This window comes from Magallana gigas, chromosome 1 (assembly GCF_963853765.1).
Source record: "Magallana gigas chromosome 1, xbMagGiga1.1, whole genome shotgun sequence".
In the NCBI taxonomy this organism is placed as follows: Eukaryota; Metazoa; Mollusca; class Bivalvia; order Ostreida; family Ostreidae; genus Magallana; species Magallana gigas.
In genome coordinates, this window is record NC_088853.1 from 66,128,424 (window position 1) to 66,150,423 (window position 22,000).

Here is a 22,000-nt window from a genome sequence, read left to right on the forward strand (position 1 = left end):
TGGACAATGCAAACTTTAAAAAAAAACACAAACAAAACCGATTTTTAAAAAGTGTAATTGTTATAAAATATTATATCAACATTCAGTGCTTTTAATAAAGATAATTTTAAGATCAACTATATTAAAACCCTGTCACACATAGTTGGATTTCCATAGCGTACTAACATCGTTGTAAAATTCATGGAATCGCCGAAGGATCGCAAACCAAATTCAGAAAAAAATGTTCAATTTTATCAGAATTTTTCACGAATAAAAATGTCACGGCGTCCTGACAGCGACTGAGGGTTTCTACTGAACTCCCGCGGCGTGTAATTGTGTTTCCACAGATTTCTACTTGGCGATTGATTGTGGTCTCGCTGAGTATCCGCCAAGTGGTCTTTACACTTTACAACTGGTAAATGAATGATTAAAATATGTTTTTGTTTTGACAAAATAAGGTACCTAGTAAATTGAAACGTAACTAGTTTCTAACAAAAATTGTGCAAGACACACATCCTAGTAAACATCCTAGCAAACAGGTCTACAAAAATAACCGTTATTAGTTGTTGGAAAAAATGTGAAAACATCAGAACAAAACGACATGAATTCGATCTACGTCATCCAATAGGTCCTTGAGTATTCGCAAAGTCTCCTTTTTAAACACTCATCTACATCAAGTTTAAGATTACTATACGCTAGCTTTTGTACAACAGCCGTTATTCAAATTTTCGTAATCTGGTTGACATTGCACTAGCAATTTTAAGCGCGGTATAAACGCAGAGGAAACGTCAAGAGAGCGCAATGGACGAGGCAACAGCTCTTTGGGGTCGCTGTGTGAACGTAGCGAAATGAAAAACAACTTGTTCTAACGCTGTGGATGCGCAGCAATGGCGCGGTGGAGACGCAGTGACATCACAAATGACTCCGATTGGTCTCCGTGCAAGTGCAGTTAACTGATCACAGCGTCTACACTGCGAATGGCTGCGTTCCTTGAGCACGCCAACAGAGCTATTGTGGCGGGTTTTGAGTCCTTACGGTGCAAATGAAGATGCCGTTGCATTGTTACGGCGCTGAAGTAGACTCTACTGCGTGGTGATCTACATTATTTAAGGACTCATCGGTATCGCCATGAAGACGCGCTCCGGTGTGACAGGGGTCTTAAAAATATGTTTTATATACAGATAAACACTTTTTGTACAATCATTCATTTTATTACGAGAATGTCATAAAAATGGGAAGTCCGCAAATGTTATTGATGCAACATCGTTTTCAATGATTATTTACAGCTATTCTTAAACTAATCATGATGAAAAAAATACAATGTAATGTACACATCGATTAGGAAATATTCTGTACGTTATTGGTCAACCATATTTTTTTGTTATTGTTTTAAAAACTGCTACAGTTCACAGTTAAGTAATTGTGTCCAGATAAAGGCATGAGTTCCGTGATTACAAGAGCGATTCCTAAAAGAGAGTTAAAAAAGAAAGTTAAAAGTAAAAACGTAAAAAAAAAAATACAAAATGAAATACAAAATGAAAAAAAAAAATAGAAGAGCATAAAATACTATAGAACTTGGCTCATAAAAAATATGTTTTACCAAATGATTGCGGTGCATCTGCCAGCGGTTAATACATTTAGCAGTCAGTTCTCTATTCCAGTTGATATTTCGAGACTGACATCCGGTTATCATTTGATACAACTATGTGTTAAGTTCTTTTTTTTTTATTTCAGAAAATAAAAAAAAAGAAACAAAAAAATAAAAAAAACAACAAAGAAAACCCACTCATATGTCATCAGTAGCAGAAAAAATTAAATTAATGAAAGAGATAGTGTGCTGAAAGTGAAATTAAGACAATACAAAACCAAAACACTCGTTGCTATTCAAAAGGAACTAGCTGTCTCACTCCCTTCGTATGTTTTTTTTTTTCGTCCACGTCCAATTTTGTCTTCTTTAAGTCTTCTAACCGTTGCATTGTTACGGCGCTGAAGTAGACTCTACTGCGTGGTGATCTACATTATTTAAGGACTCATCGGTATCGCCATGAAGACGCGCTCCGGTGTGACAGGGGTCTTAAAAATATGTTTTATATACAGATAAACACTTTTTGTACAATCATTCATTTTATTACGAGAATGTCATAAAAATGGGAAGTCCGCAAATGTTATTGATGCAACATCGTTTTCAATGATTATTTACAGCTATTCTTAAACTAATCATGATGAAAAAAATACAATGTAATGTACACATCGATTAGGAAATATTCTGTACGCTATTGGTCAACCATATTTTTTTGTTATTCTTTTAAAAACTGCTAAATTCACAGTTAAGTAATTGTGTCCAGATAAAGGCATGAGTTCCGTGATTACAAGAAGGATTCCTAAAAGAGAGTTAAAAAAGAAAGTTAAAAGTAAAAACGTAAAAAAAAAAAAATACAAAATGAAATACAAAATGAAAAAAAAAATAGAAGAGCATAAAATACTATAGAACTTGGCTCATAAAAAATATGTTTTACCAAATGATTGCGGTGCATCTGCCAGCGGTTAATACATTTAGCAGTCAGTTCTCTATTCCAGTTGATATTTCGAGACTGACATCCGGTTATTATTTGATACAACTATGTGTTAAGTTCTTTTTTTTTATTTCAGAAAATAGAAAAAAAGAAAAAAAAAAAAAAAACAACAAAGAAAACCCACTCATATGTCATCAGTAGCAGAAAAAATTAAATTAATGAAAGAGATAGTGTGCTGGAAGTGAAATTAAGACAATACAAAACCAAAACACTCGTTGCTATTCAAAAGGAACTAGCTGTCTCACTCCCTTCGTATGTTTTTTTTTTTTCGTCCACGTCCAATTTTGTCTTCTTTAAGTCTTCTAACTTTACTTCTTTCTTTTCAATTTGAAATGACAGAGTTAAATGCTTAAAGTACAAGAAACACTTAAGACACAGCGCTCTTACTCACTCATTTGCCCCCTCCGTGCCCCGGTAGACCCATAAGGCCTTGCAACAGAAGACGCTCCTTCTGATGGTCAATGGCAACAGCATTGCTAATTCAATTCTTTTCAGTCCTTTTTCTTTCTCCAGATGTTATCCGACCTCCATGACCTTGTTCTATTCATAGACAAAAGACAGTAAAAGCAAAGATAAAGGTCAACAAGAAGACATCTATACTTCAGTAAGCATTTCTCTGTATTTTTCAATATTTAGGAACACCTGTCTCTGATTCTTCTTTCGGGCTGTTTATAATAGTTACGTTATGGTATTCTTTCTAAAACATCAATAACCTAAAATGTTTTCTAACTGCTGGAGCTCCATTTTTTCCGTCTTAAACATTGCAATAACTTAGTCCAACTCTTTCACACATTTTTTTTTACAAAATAATACTACACAAAGTTTACATGTCGTACAATATGTAGCAAATCGGATATGTTCACTTTTGACACCTTTTTCTGTCTTCTTCACGTCATTAGACCATATCAGCTCCCCTCACGTCATATTACTGTTCTGACAAGTAGTTGACATCAACCCCTTCCGATCCTATTTCTGTTTTGACAGAAAGTTTAATTGTATAATATGCATAACTTTGGAAAAGAAAAAAACCCATGACAAACAAATAGAATTAAAAGTGTCATGATACATTTACAAAGTTTCAAAACAAACTTACATTTAGGATATAACTCATCAACATTGGATGACTTACAAATATTTTTATTTCATTTATATTAAAGAAACAACTTTAAAGTATAAACACATTTATACGTGTTGGTTTGTTTGACATGTGTTTGATCTGTGAAAATTCCACAAAATTACAGTTTCAATTAATGGCAATACTATATGATATAGATTCGATTAGCAAAGTGATTACTTACCCTGGTACACCATGTGCATTATTCCACGTTGTTTTTCAGTAGCCGAATTTCTTTAAAAACAAACGCAATTACAGGTTTGTATTTTACATATATACAAAATTTATATTACGATCATATTCAATACTTGTAATTAGAGAAAAAATATTACCTATACATTAAAATTATAGGTGTGTAATTTTAAGAAAAAAACTGCAAAACATGCAATATTCATACTTACTTGCGTTGTCATTTCTTTTTTCTTCAGAAATTAAATACGGCGATTGAACATGTCTATATATGTTAGAGTACCTTTAAGAGATTCTCTTTAGAACAAGCATTTTTCAACACATTTAAAACAGGGAGTAATGCGAACCATTCTCTGACCACTTAATTTACCACATTTACTACTACTACTACTACTACTACTACTACTACTACTACACTACTACTACTACTACTACTACAACTACTAATACTATGTCTTCTACTTATGTTACTACAATTGATAATAATAACAACAATGATAACATCAGAAGACTCACTCCACAATTTGCCCTCTGTCCTGTAATATATCACGATGTGGTGTCCCGTCAGAAATAGCACATTGGTTACCGGCCGCTGACCTCTGATTATCTACGACTCTCTCTGAAAGACAGATGCTGATGCTTGGTATCTGCCAGGTTGGCCTTTAGTAGGCCAGATTATCTCCAAAGATAAAAATTAAAAAATGTGCATCTTAAAAATAACAATTCCTGTTAAATGTAACGAATTATATCATAGTCAAATACCAAGAAACGTCGGTTAAGACGTAAACCCTTTATATTTTTGCCATTGAGGAATCTGTTGAAGATTTGACAGCGTTGCACGAATGAGTGTAAATGTAAATCAAAAAATACTTTCAAATACATCCTGTCAAGGAGATCAACGTAAGAGTCAGGAAGAAATAAATATTTGTCCATACACCCATCGTTTCAATATATTCAAAGAAAATGAAAAACATCGTCATTTGTCAAAGTATTTGTAATTGCTTTTTGTAAATGATTTTTTTCGTAATGATTATGGAAGCAAAATATGTGATGCCAAATGAATTTTTTTAATACTTATATTATAATATAATACTTATTACACATTTACAGTTTTACATAACTAATAGTTTGTTCTAAGGCAAGCTTTAAATTAAGTATGTTATCAACAATATCAACAAACAAGTATACATGTATATTGTGTGTTTCTGATTTTATTCAAAGACTTGGAATTGTGTATATATCCGCGAGACTCGCCCGGCAGATTTACAAATGAATGAAAGAGCTTAGTAAAGAAAACTTATAGATGTCCTAATTGTCTTAAATGATTAGAACTGTATCTAAATTTTGGGAGAGACCCATATCAAAGTACAGAAGTACTGTCGGGAGTTGATTTTATTGATTATTATCAATTTTAAAATCAACGATATGTTATTTTGCCTGGCAAGAAGTTTCTAATCTGTATTTGAATTTTCTAATATGAATTCTCGAACTTTTCCGACAAGAATTTCTAGAAAACCCCATATAAATCATGTTGCGTAATATTTAAAGATAAAATTAATACCATCAAACTGTGTATCAGTAATCGAAATGTGTCTAATAATTGTACACGTCTGGATTCATGAAATATTGAACTCTAGTCTCGTTCAACAATACGCTCGGTTGTCTCCGATTCTCTGCTTGTCGCTGATTTACGGAGACAGCCGAGCGTCTGGTTGAACGAGACTGTATTGAACTTTGGCGTAGGAATACATACAACTATCAATCGAATTATTCGTACTATATAAAACCTGACTATTTTCAATGAGTTAATAAATACGTTTTTTTTTTAAAAAAGCAAAAGTACAGCATACAGTACACCGAATTTATCTATTATTTTCAAGATCTACGTCCTGTCAGCGGTGATGATTTGTGCTTTGCTCCAAATACTGGTTCACTTTCGGTTTGCCAGAGTAATTGCATAGGAGAGTTGATTAAAATCAACTCCCAGAAAGTGTTGTGGTTTTTTTTAAACTCATTGAAAGCCTTCTATAACTGCTTTAAGATACAATGTTAAAATTAAACCGGAAAACAAAATAAGGCGATGCTAATTTAGAACAATTATAGAAACATAAATAATGCACTACGCTAATGAAAAATGCATCCAAATAATAAGTTAGTTTATGCAAACATTGTCTTTTTTTCATATTAACGGCACAGTGAAATTGGTTTACTTGCGTCAATTCAAACTTCTATAAACACAAAATATTTTCTTACGCATGAAGGTTTTGTTTTATGATAGGTCCGTTTGCCAGTGGGTTTTAACATACTTCACGTTATGAACGTATTATATGTATCTCTTTATGATGATTATTTCTTTATCTCCTGAGAAATGAAATATTCATTAAACATCGATTTGTGTTAAATTATTCAAAACGTTCAAATAAACGTTGTACTTTTAATACAGATTTGCAATAATCTTGCAGATTCATCATGATAGAGAGCATCATGTTAACGTTTCATAAACTTTAAAAACACATAATAACAACACAGGCGTAATTTGAAATGTAAACGTATGGACTGAAAAAAACCCATTAAAAGATGTACTTTGAATTTTGAAAGCTCTAAAGTTAGTAGCAGTGGACTCATACAAATTCATCGTGGCTCAATTTTGGTGGTACTCGTGGGAAGCCCCCACACACAAATTTACATCATCGACGAACACAAACTTAAAGAGTTAGTTTTCTTACTGAAAGTGAAAATCGAAGCATCCACGACATCCTCAAGAATAAACCACAAAAATTGCCCCGCACGAATTTAAAAGATTCCACAGTTTTTTTTATCAGAGGACTCAAGTTATGTGAGCCGGGATTTATTCAAAACGATAATGATGTTAACTTATGTTCTGTTAACTCGGGTCACAATAAGTCAAGGTCCGATGAAGGGATGTAAGCATGTTCATTTTTCTGATTTTCTTAAATGTTTCACCATTAGCCGAAAATTATTCATTCCGTCTTTACATTTGCAAGAAAGATCTTCAGGGTTTTGTTTTTGTTTTTTGTTTGTGTTCCATTTCTATTTTTCAATTAAGTGACTATTTTTTTAAAAACTTTTTAAAAGTTTGCAAGTCTGAGTTTGCGGAAAATTAACAATAAGCTGAAGTTAAAACAGACGCTCGACAAGTATACATGTAGGTCAGACTAAAATTTCAGCAACTGGAAACAAGTGCACCGTATCCTTTGCCTCAACTAAAGTCACGTGGTTGTTTGATTTACAGACAAAAGACAGTATCAGTGAGATTGTGTTATACAACGTGATCTACATTTGATGTGCTCATTTAATGCACATGAAAGATTGATTTTCGGAAATGGACCAATAATAATGGTGTTTTCTAACCCATCGTCATTGCTCGGATATAGAAATACACAAATCATTCCATAAAAATCGTATACCATCGCGAATCATAAGTGATCGTATATTTATACAATGTTAAGGGAAAACATTTTATTTGTATGGTATACATGCATGAAAAAGTAATTCATGAAAATAAAAAGACAAAAATGTACGATTGCAACATTGTAAAACATAGCAACTGCAATATGTTGAATGATAAATATATATTCAAATACATTGGTCAAATTGTTTAGGTAATTGTTAATCTTTTTTTCTTATTTCAATCCCGAACATTTTCACACTATTACTAAAAAGTATTTTAAAGACAAACCTAAGCAGATTCCAGGCCAAATTAAAATCAATCTAAAATATAGAATCAAAGCTGATTTTGGACTTTTCTAAACTACAAGTACGATGTCTCAGACGATCTAAACTGGTATATAGATTGCCATGTGCGAAGCACTTAAGATATATTTAAAAGAAATAAGAATAGCTTTTGATATATTTAAAAAACAGTAATTTTGAAACCTTTGTTCTAAAATCGTGTTTAAAACCCCTTAGAACCTTTGTTGCTATTGCTATTTGCAGACAGGCCTTTGGCGCAACTGCCTCTTAGCGCTAAAATTAAAAGTGCGCCAACGATTTTCCATATGTATTAAATTTCTTCAGGTTGCAAAACAATAACGTCAGTCATTTTAAAGGCTATATAGAAGTGTTCATTTAAATATCAGATGCTGTCGATCTGTTTGTTTAAACAATTACACAGGTAAACGGTATGGGTTATCGGGTAATAATTGAATAATTAAATTGCCTAATCATGGATTAATTTATTCAGTTTTAATTGCTTTTTATTATCTCTCACTAGCACCTTGAAAATTGGGCTTCTTCCAATGCCACTTCCATTTAGCGCCTCGAGGTGAAAATGTGATTAAGCGTGGCGATCGTTTACGCTGACAATACATGGTTGATCATAATTTCTTTGATCTCCGATTAGTGGATAAAAAGATAACAAGACAATACCTATTTTTTTAATGTAAAATTACTGCGAAAAAGATGCTCTCATGTTGATCGAAACTAATGGTAAACGTAGCATTCGATTTCACATTTAGTTTCGGGACTCTTCTAGTGTTATCCAAGTCGACACGTTATATTCAAAGTCCGGTAACTCAAATTTGTTTACCAACAAAAATTACACATCATCGCCGATAAAAAAGGTTTTCATATCTATCTACTGACGATTTACACAAAAGTAAGTGTATTGTTCTCAACGACAGTTTACCGTGCAAGTGAGATAAAATTCAAAGTCGTTTTGTTCACGTGCTTGAGTGAACACAGAACTAAATTTTGGGCATTATCGTTTATCAAACAACAACATTTATGTATTCTATTTTAAAGAAAAGATGCATGCGCTAAAATATAATTGCGCTAATGTACCGGCATTTTCGCTTGCACAAAAATACATGTGCGCCAAATTTTCTCGTTTTACAGTATTGTTTTTTAACAATCATTCCCTTTTCTGATGACAATTTTTGTATATTTTAACTACAATTCATCAAAACAACAAAAATCAACGGTTGAACCCGCTTTTGTAGAATAATAACGGTGATTGTACTGTAAAAAAGGCCGGGTGGTCAACGCATTAACAAGATATACCTCAAATTTCAGCCATAATTTGTAAAGCTTAAACAGTTATTCAGTAGACAAAAATTCCACATAATTATGTTCTTAACTTCAAGTATTTTTACCTTATTTTATGCAGAGCACTTTTTTTTAAAGGAGGTCAGTTTCATTAAAAAGTTACCACTGCTTTCCGTCCCTCATAACCATTACTGCAGTTTGTTAAACCAAATCTGATTGGATAGTCAAAAGTATCTTTTCTTTTTGTTTAATGTTTTGTTATTCAACACCGACAACAGTATTATATTTTTTACGAAAGAAATATTTAAATTTTATTTAAGAAGTATTTTCTTTACCGTAAATATATTAATCTTTCGTTTAAACGACATATTAGTATTTGTAGAGTGTCCACAAACCTTAAGAATTACAATTTTTTTTTACTAAAGTAAAACGCGTAAAACCACAAATAGTATGAAACTCCTAAATTTAAATAAATTGACTCACTAACAAAATTCACAAGTTAAAACAACAAATAACATTTTATCTTATTTATTTACAAAATAATAATAATAATAATAATAATAATAATAATAATAATAATGATAATAATAATAATAACAGTAATAATTTTAATTTATCTAAACACCTTTCAACATATACTCGACTGATCGGAGCTGATTGTTACGATTACACGGGACAGTTAAATGGACGGTACTCCCACAGGCCGGTCACAAGTCTATAGCCATTTTACAGACAACACACATCGCATGGTAAAACAGTTCTTTGTCAGAAACCCCATGACAAATTACAGAAATTCCAGGATATTCCTCCTCCTCCTCCAATTTCCCGGCGACTCTTTCCTCGCAAACGATACTTTTAATACTGTAACAAGCGAGCTCTGACGTCACATCACAAACAAAGCAGCCAAGTGTCATATGAAAACATACAATAGCTGATTATATTTGTATTTCAACAATGTTAATAATTAAATACGAAACTACCAGTGAAGATTTTTACAGCTTTCTAAAATATGTTTTGATAAGAACAGAACATTCAAATTAAAAAAAATCATACAGTTTTTTTTTAACTGGAATGCAGTTGACAAATGCAAACTTTAATAGAAAAATAAAACACAAACAGATCTGATTTTTAAAAAGCTTAATTGTAGTAAAATATTATATGTACATTCAGTGCTTTTAATAAAGATAATGTAATGATCAATTATATTAAAACCCTGTCACACAAAATTGCCTTTTCACAGCGTATTAACAGCGTTGTACATTCATGGAATCGCCGAAGGATCGCAAACCAAATTCAGAAAACAAATGTTCAATTTTATCTGATATTTTTACGAATAAAATGCCACAGCGTCCTGACGAGGACTGAGGAGTTTCTACTGAACTCCCGCGGCGTGTAACTGTGTTTCCACAAATGTCTACTTGGCGATTGATTGTGGTCTCGCTGAGTATCCGTCAAGCGGTCTTTACACTTTACAACTGGTAAATGAATGATAAAAATGTTTTTGTTTTATAAAATAAATTACATAGTAAATTGAAACATAACTAGAATCTAAATAATTTGTGAAAAAAAACGCATCCTAATAAACAGGTCTACAAAAAGAACCGTTATTAGTTGTTGGAAAAAATTTGAAAACATCAGAAAAAAGACATGAATTCGATCTACTCTTCCAATAGGTCTTGGAATATTCGCAAATTCTCCTTTTACACAGTAATCTACATGAATTTTAAAATTACTACATCGCTAGCTATTGTACAACAGTCGTTGTTCAAATTTTCGTAGTCTGGTTGACATTGCACTAGGAAACGTCAAGAGAGTGCAATGGACGAGGCAACAGCTCCTTGGGGTCGCTGTGTGAACGTAGCAAAATGAAAACAACTCGTTCTAACGCTATGGATGCGCAGCAATGGCGCGGTAGAGACGCAGTGACATCACAAATGACTCCGACGGGTCTTCGTGCAAGTGCAATCAACTTATCACTGCGTCTACACTGCAAATGGCTGCGTTCCTTGAGCGCACCAACAGAGCTATTGTGGCGAGGTTGGAGACCTCATGGTGCAAATGAAGATGCCGTTGCTTTTTTAAGGCGCTGAAGGAGACTCTACTGCGTGTACTTCGGTGATCTACATTATTTAAGGATGCAGCGGTATCGCCATGAAGATGCAGCTCCGGTGTGACAAGAGTTTAATATGTTTTCTATACAGATAAACACTTTTTTGTACAATCATTCATTTTATTACGAGAATGTCATAAAAATGGGAAGTCTGCAAATGTTATTGATGGAACGTCGTTTTCAAAGATTATTTACAGCTATTCTTAAACTAATCATGATGAAAGAAATACTATAGCATTGAATGACTTATTTTTGACGTCGTCGTGTCAATAACTGCCGTCAGGTGAGCAGACAAATTGAATAACGCGCGTTAGCGCGTTATGATAATTTGTCTGCTCACCTGACGGCAGTTATTGACACGACGACGTCAAAAATAAATCATTTAATGCTTATATTTACATTCCCTTACTGAAGAAATCAATTGTTTACTAAATAAATCGATCTAAAGTGCAGATCATGGAGGGAGTGTATAAGTAACAGCAAGAACAGCTGTTTTGTAAAACCGGTTTAAACTGGTTTTCACATAGACTGTTGAGATAAGATCGACGAGCATGAAAATATAATCCATGATAAATAACTCTTGATATGTTGCTTTTAACAATAAAGTCAACTTTTTGTTGAATAATTATAAAACAACGTGTTTTGACAACATTCATGAAATACATTTTTTAACTGATAACATAGAAATCACTGTTTGAGAACTACTTATGTAAATTACTCGTAAATTCATACGCAGTGAATAGGTGTTGCATTTAGAGGCATTTAAACATCACGGAATTTAATGGAAAAACACAGTAGAATGTAAATATAATGTAATGTCTACATCGATTAGGAAATATTCTGTGCGTTATTGCACAACCATATCTTTTTATTATTGCTTTAAAAAACTGCTACAGTTCACAGTTCAGTAGCTGTGTCCAAGTAAAGGCATTAATTCTTTAAGTACAAGATGGATTCCTAAATGAAAGGTAAAAGTAAAAACGTAAATAAAAAAACAAAAAGAAAAAAAAATAGAAGAGCATAAAATACTAAAGAACTTCGGTCATAAAAATATGTTTTACCTGCAAATGATTGGGGTGTACCTGCCGGCGGTTAATACATTAAGCAGTCAGGTCTTTATTACAGTTGACATTTCGAGAATGACATCCAGTTACTATTTAATACAACCATGTGTTAAGTTCTATTTGACTTTACAGAATAAAAAAAAAAATAAAAAAATACAAAAAAAAAAAAAACCCAAAAACAAAAAAGAACCACATATATGTCATCAGTAGCAGAAACATTTAAATTAATAAAAGAAAAAATGTGTTAATCATGAAATGCATACAATTCAACACCACAAACACTCGTTGTTGTGCAAAAAGAACAAGCTGCCTCACTCCTTTTGTATGGTTTTGGTTTTTGTTAACGTCCACTTTTGTATACTCCAAGTCTTCGAACTTTACTTCTTTCTTGCATTCCTTTTTGATTTAAAAAGATAGAGTTAAATATTTAAATTACAAGAAACACTTAAGACACAGGTCTCTTTCTCACACGTTTGCCCTCTCCATGCCCCGGTCAATGCATTTGGCCTTGCAACAGAAGACGCCCCGTATGATGATCGATGGCAACAACAATGTTAATTCAATTCTTTTTAGTCCTCTGTTTTTCTTCAGATGTTATCTGTTATTATCTGACCTCCATTGCCTTGTTTTATTCATAGACAAAAGACAGTGAAAGCTAAAATAAAGGTCAACAAGAAGATATCTATACTGCAGTAAGCACTCTCTGTATTTTTGGGAACACCTGTCACTGAATCTTCTAACGGGATGTTTGTAATAGTCATTTTACGGTATTCTTTCAATAACCAAAATTTTTTCTAGCTGCTGGAGCTCCATTTGTTCCGTCTTAAACATAGCAATAACTTAGTCCAACACTTTAACACATTTTATTTTTACAAAATAATACTACACAAAGTTTACATGTCCTACAATATGTAGCAAATCGGATATGTTCACCATTTTCTGTCTTCTTCACGACATTAGACCCTATAAGCCGTTCTCTCCTCTCATGTCATATTCCTGTTCTGACAAGTAGTTGACATCCCCCCTTCTGATCCTATTCCTGTTTTGACAAATATTTTAATTGTAAAATATACTTAACTTTAGAGAAGAAAAAATCCATGACAAACAAATAGAAAATTAAAAGTGTCAACATACATTTAAACATACGTTTCAAAACAAACTTATATTAAGATTAATTCATCAACATTGGGCGGCTTTTTTATTTCATTTATATTAAAGAAGCAACTTTAAAGTATAAACACACTTCTACGTGTTGGTTTGTTTGACATGCATTAGAACAGCCGGATTTGTAAAAATTCAACAAAATTACAATTTCAAAGGCAACACTATATGATATAAATTCGTTAAGCAGAGTGACTACTTACCCTGGTACCCTGAGTGCATTATTTCACGTTGTTTTACAGTAGCCGAATTTCTTTAACACCAACGCGATGACAGGGTTGTGTTTCACATATATACACATTTTATATAACTATCAAATTTAATACTTGTTTTTAAAGAAAAAAATATTACCTATAGATTAAAATTATAGGTGTGTAATTTTAAGAGAAAAACTGAAAAACATCACATATTCATACTTACTTGCGTTGCCATTTCTTCTCTCTTCAGAAATTAACTACGGCGAGTGTATATCTATTTTTACGCAAATTTGGTTTGTGACTTTCTTAAAAATACATATCTGTTTTACTGTTATCTTGGCTAAGTTTGTTGTATTAAATAATTCTTTACTTATTTTACAAGAAAAATGTAAACACTAACCTATGAACAAATTGTTGGCGTCCGATGTACCCACATTAGTATAACTTGGTACACATTAAATGATCAACGTGGTCATTCGTTGGCACATTTTATAATTTATATGGGTTATTGATACTTTGAAGTAAACTTGAAAATATACGATTTATAAGCCAAGCGTCATATTTCAAAACAAATGTGTTATGTAATGTTTTGAATACTATTTCGATAATTGAAAATCAATTATTAAATCTCTGATTACCATACCATGAATAAAAAATAAATAAATAGATTATGTACTTTTTTGACAGAAGTATCCTATCCAGCCAGGACGGCAGCCATAATCACACGAACCACTGACATCGTTACAGCCATCACAGGTGTAACTGTTGATACAAGTCTCAGAACAGTCTTGTCCAAAATATCCAACGGGGCAATCTGAAATGAACCGAATGTGTTATATAATTAGTATTAATCCCTACCTACTAAATCAATCTACTTACGTGTGAAATACATGTATTATATATCTATTTTGTCTATGCTATAAATTTAATACAAATCTACACACGGGTTTTACACAAGTCCCCTTGATAGTCAGCATCACATCCAGTCAAACACGTCCCATTAATATTGGAACAATGGTCTACGTCACGACAATGTCCACATGTTTCATTGCATTCAGAACCATACGACCCTCTGTCACATGCTGAGAAAAAAAATATTCAATCTCACAAGATTAATGTGTGAAGAAATGCTATTCAATTTAAGAGTTAAATCAATTTAACATAAGCACTTTTAGACATCAGATGTATTCAGAAAACTTATAGTGTTGATCTAGAAATCAGATTACACGGTAACATTAATATCATTATTATGATAATGTAATGATAGCTATATTTTTCTTTATTTAAATGTATATTATACGACAAAACACTTACATGTTTTACACAAGTCTCCTTGATAACCTGGATCACATCCAGTCAGACACCATCCATTGATGTTGGAACACTGGTATCTGTCACGACAGTATCCACATGTTTCTTTGCAGTCGTAGCCATACGACCCTATGTCACAAGCTTAAAAATGAAATCAGTTTAATATGTAAAAATAAATGTATTAATACAGTTTTCTAATGTGAAGTTAAAGAGTTTTTAAACTTAAAACATATCATTTTGTACGACTTCGTGTGGTTAATTTATTAAAACTATAATCTCATCCAAATAGCTAGGACATGTCAAATTGACAGAATCATTTAATCAATTTATTTTTAAAAAATGGAGGCACCTGGTCCCTTTTTCTGGACAGAAAAAGATAACTGCATGAAATGGAAATAAACAGAACAAAAGCTTCCACTTTAGCTTTAACTATTAAAACAACTATACACATTTTTTTTTCAAAGTTTTGAAATGTGTAGGTCGTAAGTTTAATAGCTCTATGTAAATCAATCGACATGATAATTCTTATGTGATTTCAATATCATTCTGACATTAAAAGCACTTAATATCAGTATGATATGTGGTGAGATCGCCTATGAAGTTGACAATAGTACATCTTATGTTTAGTTCCTGCTACGCTCTCCTTATCAGTCTACTACTCCTTAAAACACATCTGTTAACTTAATGTGTTGATCTATCTTCACACTTACCAGTTTTACACAAGTCTCCTTTAAAACCAGCATCACACCCAGTTAAGCAAGTCCCATTGTTGATGGAGCACTGGTTTACGTCACGGCAGTGTCCACATGTTTCTTTGCAGCCAGCACCATACGTTCCCCTTTCACAAGCTATCGATACAAACCAATTTTATATTGAACATGATCAACCTGACCTTTTTTTTATTTTACAAATTTACTGTATTCTTACCCAGACTGTAAAAACTAACACAAAGATTTATAATATGATGTAGTTATGTTCATTTGAATGTAACTGTAGCTATACGACATCTTAATCCATTTTTCCGTAAAATTTCAGATCTGTAGCCTTACTGATTTCACATCGGTGACCTTTGTATCCAGGTTTACAGCCCCGACAGGTGCCCGTCTCTATGTGACAGTACTGACAGTTGACGTCTGGACAGGGAACAGAACAGTTGGACCCAAAATGTCCGGTAGCAGGACATCCTTCAATTTATGCAATGGTACTGACTTAGTTATACTTCTAAAAAGTTCTTAATTACTTCATGAGTAGAATGGCATACTTTGCTTATGCACAACTAGGCACGTGTTTCATCATGGTAATTTAATAATGCATATGCATCGAGTACTAATTATCTATGTTGATATGGTTCATGTTAAACTTTTATGTAGCAATGAGTGAGGACACTATTGGGGAAAACACAATCATCATATGTAAACGGCATCATTGTCAAATTTATCTACCATTAAATCAAATTGTTTGAAATAATGGTAATTGTAGCATGAAAATTAACACGCTTATATCGATCAAGAACACAGCATACAAGTCACATACTAAAGTTAGTCAATTTAAAAGATGTTGGCAGAACCACGGTACCGTGTACTATGTTTTAATTACACATATTGAATCGAAGATAAAGTACACCCACCGTACACCTCCACTTCACAGAGGGCAGTGGCAGCACCATCAGAGTAACCTCTAGGGTAGGTAACTCCTGGTAGTCTCTCGTTGTAGTATATGACGTACTGTCCATGTACAGGACAGGTGGTGGTGAAGACAGCAGGTATGGTGTCTAGTGTAAAGTTGTCGTCCTTGTAACACAGTGTTCCCTGTAGTCTGTCTGTTGTATTGGAGACGTACACCGAGAATCCAAGGAAAAACTTAGTGAGCCAATTAGAAGGACCTGTATCGTCATAATAAGAAAATTAATATGAAGGCCATAAGAAGTTAGTTAGATAAAAAAAGAGAACCAATAAATGATTCTCAACATGTAATGGTCAACAAATATATATGAATGACATTTAATGTATTAACGCACAAATGAAGCGGGCATGTAGACATAATTCATGTCAAATAAATAGTGGTGATGTCAGTACATAGTAGATACCAATGTTTTACAACAGTGTATATCTATGTAGATAAGTATTTTGTTAAAGGGCCAACAATGAAACAAAAATAAACCGTATATGCAAACAAAAAAGTTTCGTTAGTGTATTCATGCCAATAATACAAAAGTTCACTTGTTGCCCCTACACCCTACTGTAGAAGGGATTCACCTGATAGTTCTGTCTAGTTCAAAAGTGGGCTGTCGCCTAAACTTACGGCAGTTACGTTAGTGAATACCTGAACGTTTGCAAGTGTGTGAGCGGGGGGGGGGGGGGGAGGGGGGTGACAGAGTTCCTTTCACCCGTGTTGGGTTCTCGTCAGATCCTGGATATGGAGTGGACAGACACAATCTCTATCTTGTTTTACAGGGCATGAAGGATTCTCGATAAATGAAACTTCAACTAAAGGTTTCTTTATCGTGCCAACACCGACCACGACGCTTGGCCTAATGTAATGACAAACAGTTATGATTTGTCTCTGGATCTTTAATTTATTTAATACCATAAATATTATTTTGAAAATCTCAAATCTGTTCACTCTTTTAACCCTCTACTGTATAAGGGGTTTACCAGATAGTTCTGTCTAGTTGAAAAGTGTGCTGTCGCCTAAACTTATGGTAGCGTTAGTGAATGCTTGAACGTTTGCAAGTGTGTGAGCGGAAGGGGGGGGGGGGGGTGACAGAGTTCCTTTCACCCGTGTTGACACAGTTCGTGTTGAGTTGTCGTCAGATCCTGGTTAAGGAGTGGGCAGACACAGTATCTATCTTTTTTACAGGGCATTAAGGATTCACGATTAAAAAAAATCACATCTCAAAATAAAACGCATATTTCAACTAAAGGTTTCCTTATCGTGCCAACACCGACCGCGACGCTTGGCCCTATCTAATGACACACAGTCACGATTTGTCTCTGGAGCTTTCATTTATTTAATACTTTGTGCAACCATACATTTTATAATGTTAATCTCCAATATGTTCACTCTTTTAATAAAAAATAAGCAATATGACAACGTTTCTGTAATAAACGTTGTTATTAAACGCCTTATTCATACCTGTTTTGTTATTTAAATTTTGTTCACCAGTTGATAGGGGTTTAACTTCACATATATTTTTTGCAAAAAAATTCTTGCTCAGAACAAAACACTGGTAAACTTGTTACTTTGTTTTGTATTCTGAAAAAAAAATCGGAAATAGTTCCCTACTCAGTCTCATTATAAATAAAATCAACGGAATTTATGTTTACATGAGATGATCGAAAAAATGTGACTATATCCCATTGATATATTATACCTGCCCCATAAACAGTTTCATAACAAATAATACCAACAACGGAATCTAGGTTTAACAGAACCTTATCAATAACGATAATCAGTAAATGTGACTATACCCAATGGTTTATTGTCCGTGTAGAAGAAGATGGTGATGTGGTGGATGCTGTGGATGGTGGTCAGGTTGACCCACCAGGTGGCGGTTTGTCTGATCTGTGATTCAGCACATTGACCTCCTCTACCACTCAGGTTTGATTTACGTCCGTCTACAGCGTTACTGGCGTCATATATGTCGTAATCTTCGTATGGGTACTGTTGGTATGCTGGTTTGTTGAGGGCGACATTAACTGTGAAGATAAACACACATGTTCTAACAACATTACTATTGTGATGATGTTAACTCGTGGTTCTATTAGTTTATAAAACATGTATGCATGTATTGAACATTCAAATGCAGTTGTTAAAACGATTTGAAAGTATAAATTTTCTGTAGCAAAACCTTTAAATATATAAAAATCAAATGTAGTTCAATCGATAAACGAACCTTAGTAACTAATGTTATAATTAGTATAAATAAAAATTTCATTTCTAATAGAATTTTAATATACAAATAATACGAATATAAATTTAATCTCTAATACAATAACATTGAAGTTGAAAAAAAGAAGAAATTCCTATGAATATATTAAAGCTACATGAGTTTGTTTTAATGTAAATTGTGTATACTGTGTATATATCTATATTTTATACAATGAACTATTAGTGTCTTAAGATTAACCCCCCCCCCCCCGCCCCGGAAGACAAGTGTACTATCGATCTCATACATGAAATGAAATGCATTCGATAAACGCTTTAAACATATATTTTTTTCTAGTAAGTCTGTATATAATTCAAATGAAGTACAATCAGGGAAAGTACTTACACATAAAATATAAAAGTTGCAGCATTAAGTCATGAATCATGGTAGGTGCCAGCACGATAAAGAACCCTTACTTGTCATTGTTCCTAACTACCGAACCATTGACCTTTTCCCGACATCAAGTTACATTAGAAACTTGATATTTCCTTTTTCAATATATTTTTTTGAAGTACGTTAAGTATATAGCCTTTAAAATATTTGTAGTTAATATGTTAATGCTCTTTGAGTGTGGAGATTGGTTTTATAATGTAGTATTGCTACTGTTATTTTAACAATAATTTCTGGGAAATTCAATAAAATGCCCTTATTTTTTTTTACATTTTATTCTTTTAAATTACCAACTAATGGTTTGATTCAGTCCTTGTAAAGTATCCCAAACCAACCTCATTTGGAAAATATCATGATTTTTAGAAATGTACTTAAAGTAGACTCACCGTACGCCTGGGATACTGTTAGCAGACATAACCACACAGCGAGGACATCGTGGGGATACACAGAGTTTCCGGACAGGGACATCATGGTGTTGTCAATCAGGTCAAACTATATAACTCTATGAGTATAGATGTGTATGCCTAACAGATATAACAAAGCAAATGTAACGTATTCATTCGACTGAGAAGACAGATGTAGACAGGCTGTATATGTATTTGCTTAGAAGTTTAAGTAGAAGAGGGGTGTGTGTGTGGCGTAGTGAAGGCGTAGACTCAATGATCACGTGACGAGGAAGTAAAACAAGAAATATTAAGAGCTTAGCGCGATGTTCAATGACTAGCTGTCGATCATTATTACAACAGAGATAATGTTATAGCAATCGAATTGAATATCATATTTTGATATAATACACACATGGTTGATGAAGTCGAGTTATTGCACACGTACGTTACTCGGTCTATGGCTGAGTAAGTACTATGTTAACATGGCTGAATTAATACTTTACATGTGCGGATCAAGATTTGTCCAGGGGAGAGGGATCCGATGCATATATGTGTTATTTTTATAATGTAATTTAAAGAAAGTTGAATTTAACAGGAAGGGGGGGGGGGGGGTCCGCACTTCTCTACCCCCCCCCCTCTACTAGATCCGCGCATGCCTTATAAAGTAAACACAACTTTGTCTGTTAAAATTCATAATGAACGATATCTTGAGCATATTCAGTTGTATACGGAAATGGATTCATAACTGCATAGATTAACCCTTTCGCTGCCACGTCAAAAAAGATATTATTACGCTTCAGTGCCAAGCATGACGTTATCAGATTCATGTTTTGACGTAACAATCTGACACAACGCGCCGTACTATTTTTTTAGTTTTGCGGGATGCAGTTTTGTGTCTAATTGATAATTTCTAATGTTATTATCGATAATAATGGCTTTTTATCTTTTTCTCTTTCATTTCAAATAAGACGTTACGCCATTCTTTTTTTTTTCTCTCTCTTTTTTTGCGTCGCCAAATGAAAAAGAAATGTAGAAAAAAATGAATTACTTCATTAATGATGCATGTTCCCAAGCTTTAACAAATACGTGCAGTTTTTAAAATGATCACTTTCTTATCCTGTCAATCCTTTATTATGATCCACGCATACATGTTATTTTTTTTAATCATTGAAATTGTAATTAGTTCTATAAGATCTAACGCATATATCTCTTATTTCTATATATATATATATATATATATATATATATATATATATATATATATATATATATATATATATATATATATATATATATATATATATATATATTATTATTATTACTTATTAGGTTAGTTGCTGACTCACTACGGAAATATATTGGGTTGATCAATATCATAGATGGTGAGGCGAAGCATGAACAAATTAAACTCTCCAACAGTCACCACCTGCAATGTTATTTACAATAGGCGTCGGAATCGGGGGAGGGGGGGGGGGCTAAGGGGGGCCCCCATCCCACTTTTTTTTGCAAAGATAGACCAAACCATCATTGAGCCCCCCCCCCCCCCCCCACACTTTTTCTCGCAGGAAACATAATTGTTCCGAAATTTAAATTGAAACGATTAAAATGTTAAAAAGTTGGGGTCATAGGCAGTCTATTCCTCCCCCACCCTCGGATTAGGAATTTCATGATGTGGAAAAAATATAATATTTGTTGTAAGGGAGGTATAGGTATACTACCACCCCCCCCCCCCCCCCCCCGGATTAGGAGTATCATGATCTAAAAAAAAAAATTGTTCGAAGTATACGTATCCCCCCCCCCCCCCCCCCCCAAACACACACGGATTAGGATCTTCATGGTTTTGGGAACTAGTCTTTTATTTTTGTTTACTTGTCAATATTTCTGAGGATTAGTCTTTCAATTTGCTTCCGACGCCAGTGATTTATATATAGAGACTTTAAAGAAGAAATGACATACATTTATAAATTATTTTCTGATTAAAATCTTCTCGCTAACCTCAGTAAAGGGAATTTGTATGATGAAAACGCTGCTAAATATTCATTTCTCATTACACTGTATGATATTGCTTTATTAAGCGAGAAAATTGATACAGTGTATGTTTGTTACCGCATGCACGGATCCAGAAAACTTTTCCAGGGGGCGTCCGAGGGATAATTTTGTTTTCTAAAGTTGGAGAGAGGGTTTGAGGCTTTTTTCGGGAATTTTGCTATGTAATCTTATTAATTTGAATTTTCCAAGAGATGGAAGGAGTAGTCCATGCACTCCTTTCTAGGTCCGCACATGAACGAGTATGATCTTTCTGTTGGTACTGTGATGTACACAATTTATTTACAAAAACAAACGACATAAATTGTATTCATTTCTTTCGTCTCATGATAAAATTCGCTGCTGAGGTCAAGGCGGATATGGTTGTATTACGACTATGAAAAACATTCAAATCAAAAATAAACATCGGTACATTTTATTTACTAATATTTGGAGAAATGTTTTGTATACAATCGATACATTACATGCGGGTTGGATAAACCCAATTATTCGGAAATGAAACCAAACGGTGCCCGTTTCTGAACATTCCCAAGATGGAGTTGGTT

General features: G+C 33.5%; 1 protein-coding gene across 4 annotated transcripts in view; it reads right to left on the reverse strand.

The window, feature by feature from the left end:
• LOC105317886 (multiple epidermal growth factor-like domains protein 10) overlaps positions 1-22,000 on the reverse strand; it is a 254,170-nt gene that overhangs the window by 73,607 nt on the left and 158,563 nt on the right. For all 4 annotated transcript variants that reach the window (XM_066087161.1, XM_066087249.1, XM_066087205.1 and 1 more), the window contains exons 10-11: positions 15,416-15,491; positions 14,709-14,846 (exon numbers count right to left, since the gene is read on the reverse strand). In XM_066087161.1, the coding sequence (XP_065943233.1) occupies positions 14,709-14,846; positions 15,416-15,491 (214 nt within the window). The remainder of the gene's footprint in view (positions 1-14,708; positions 14,847-15,415; positions 15,492-22,000) is intronic.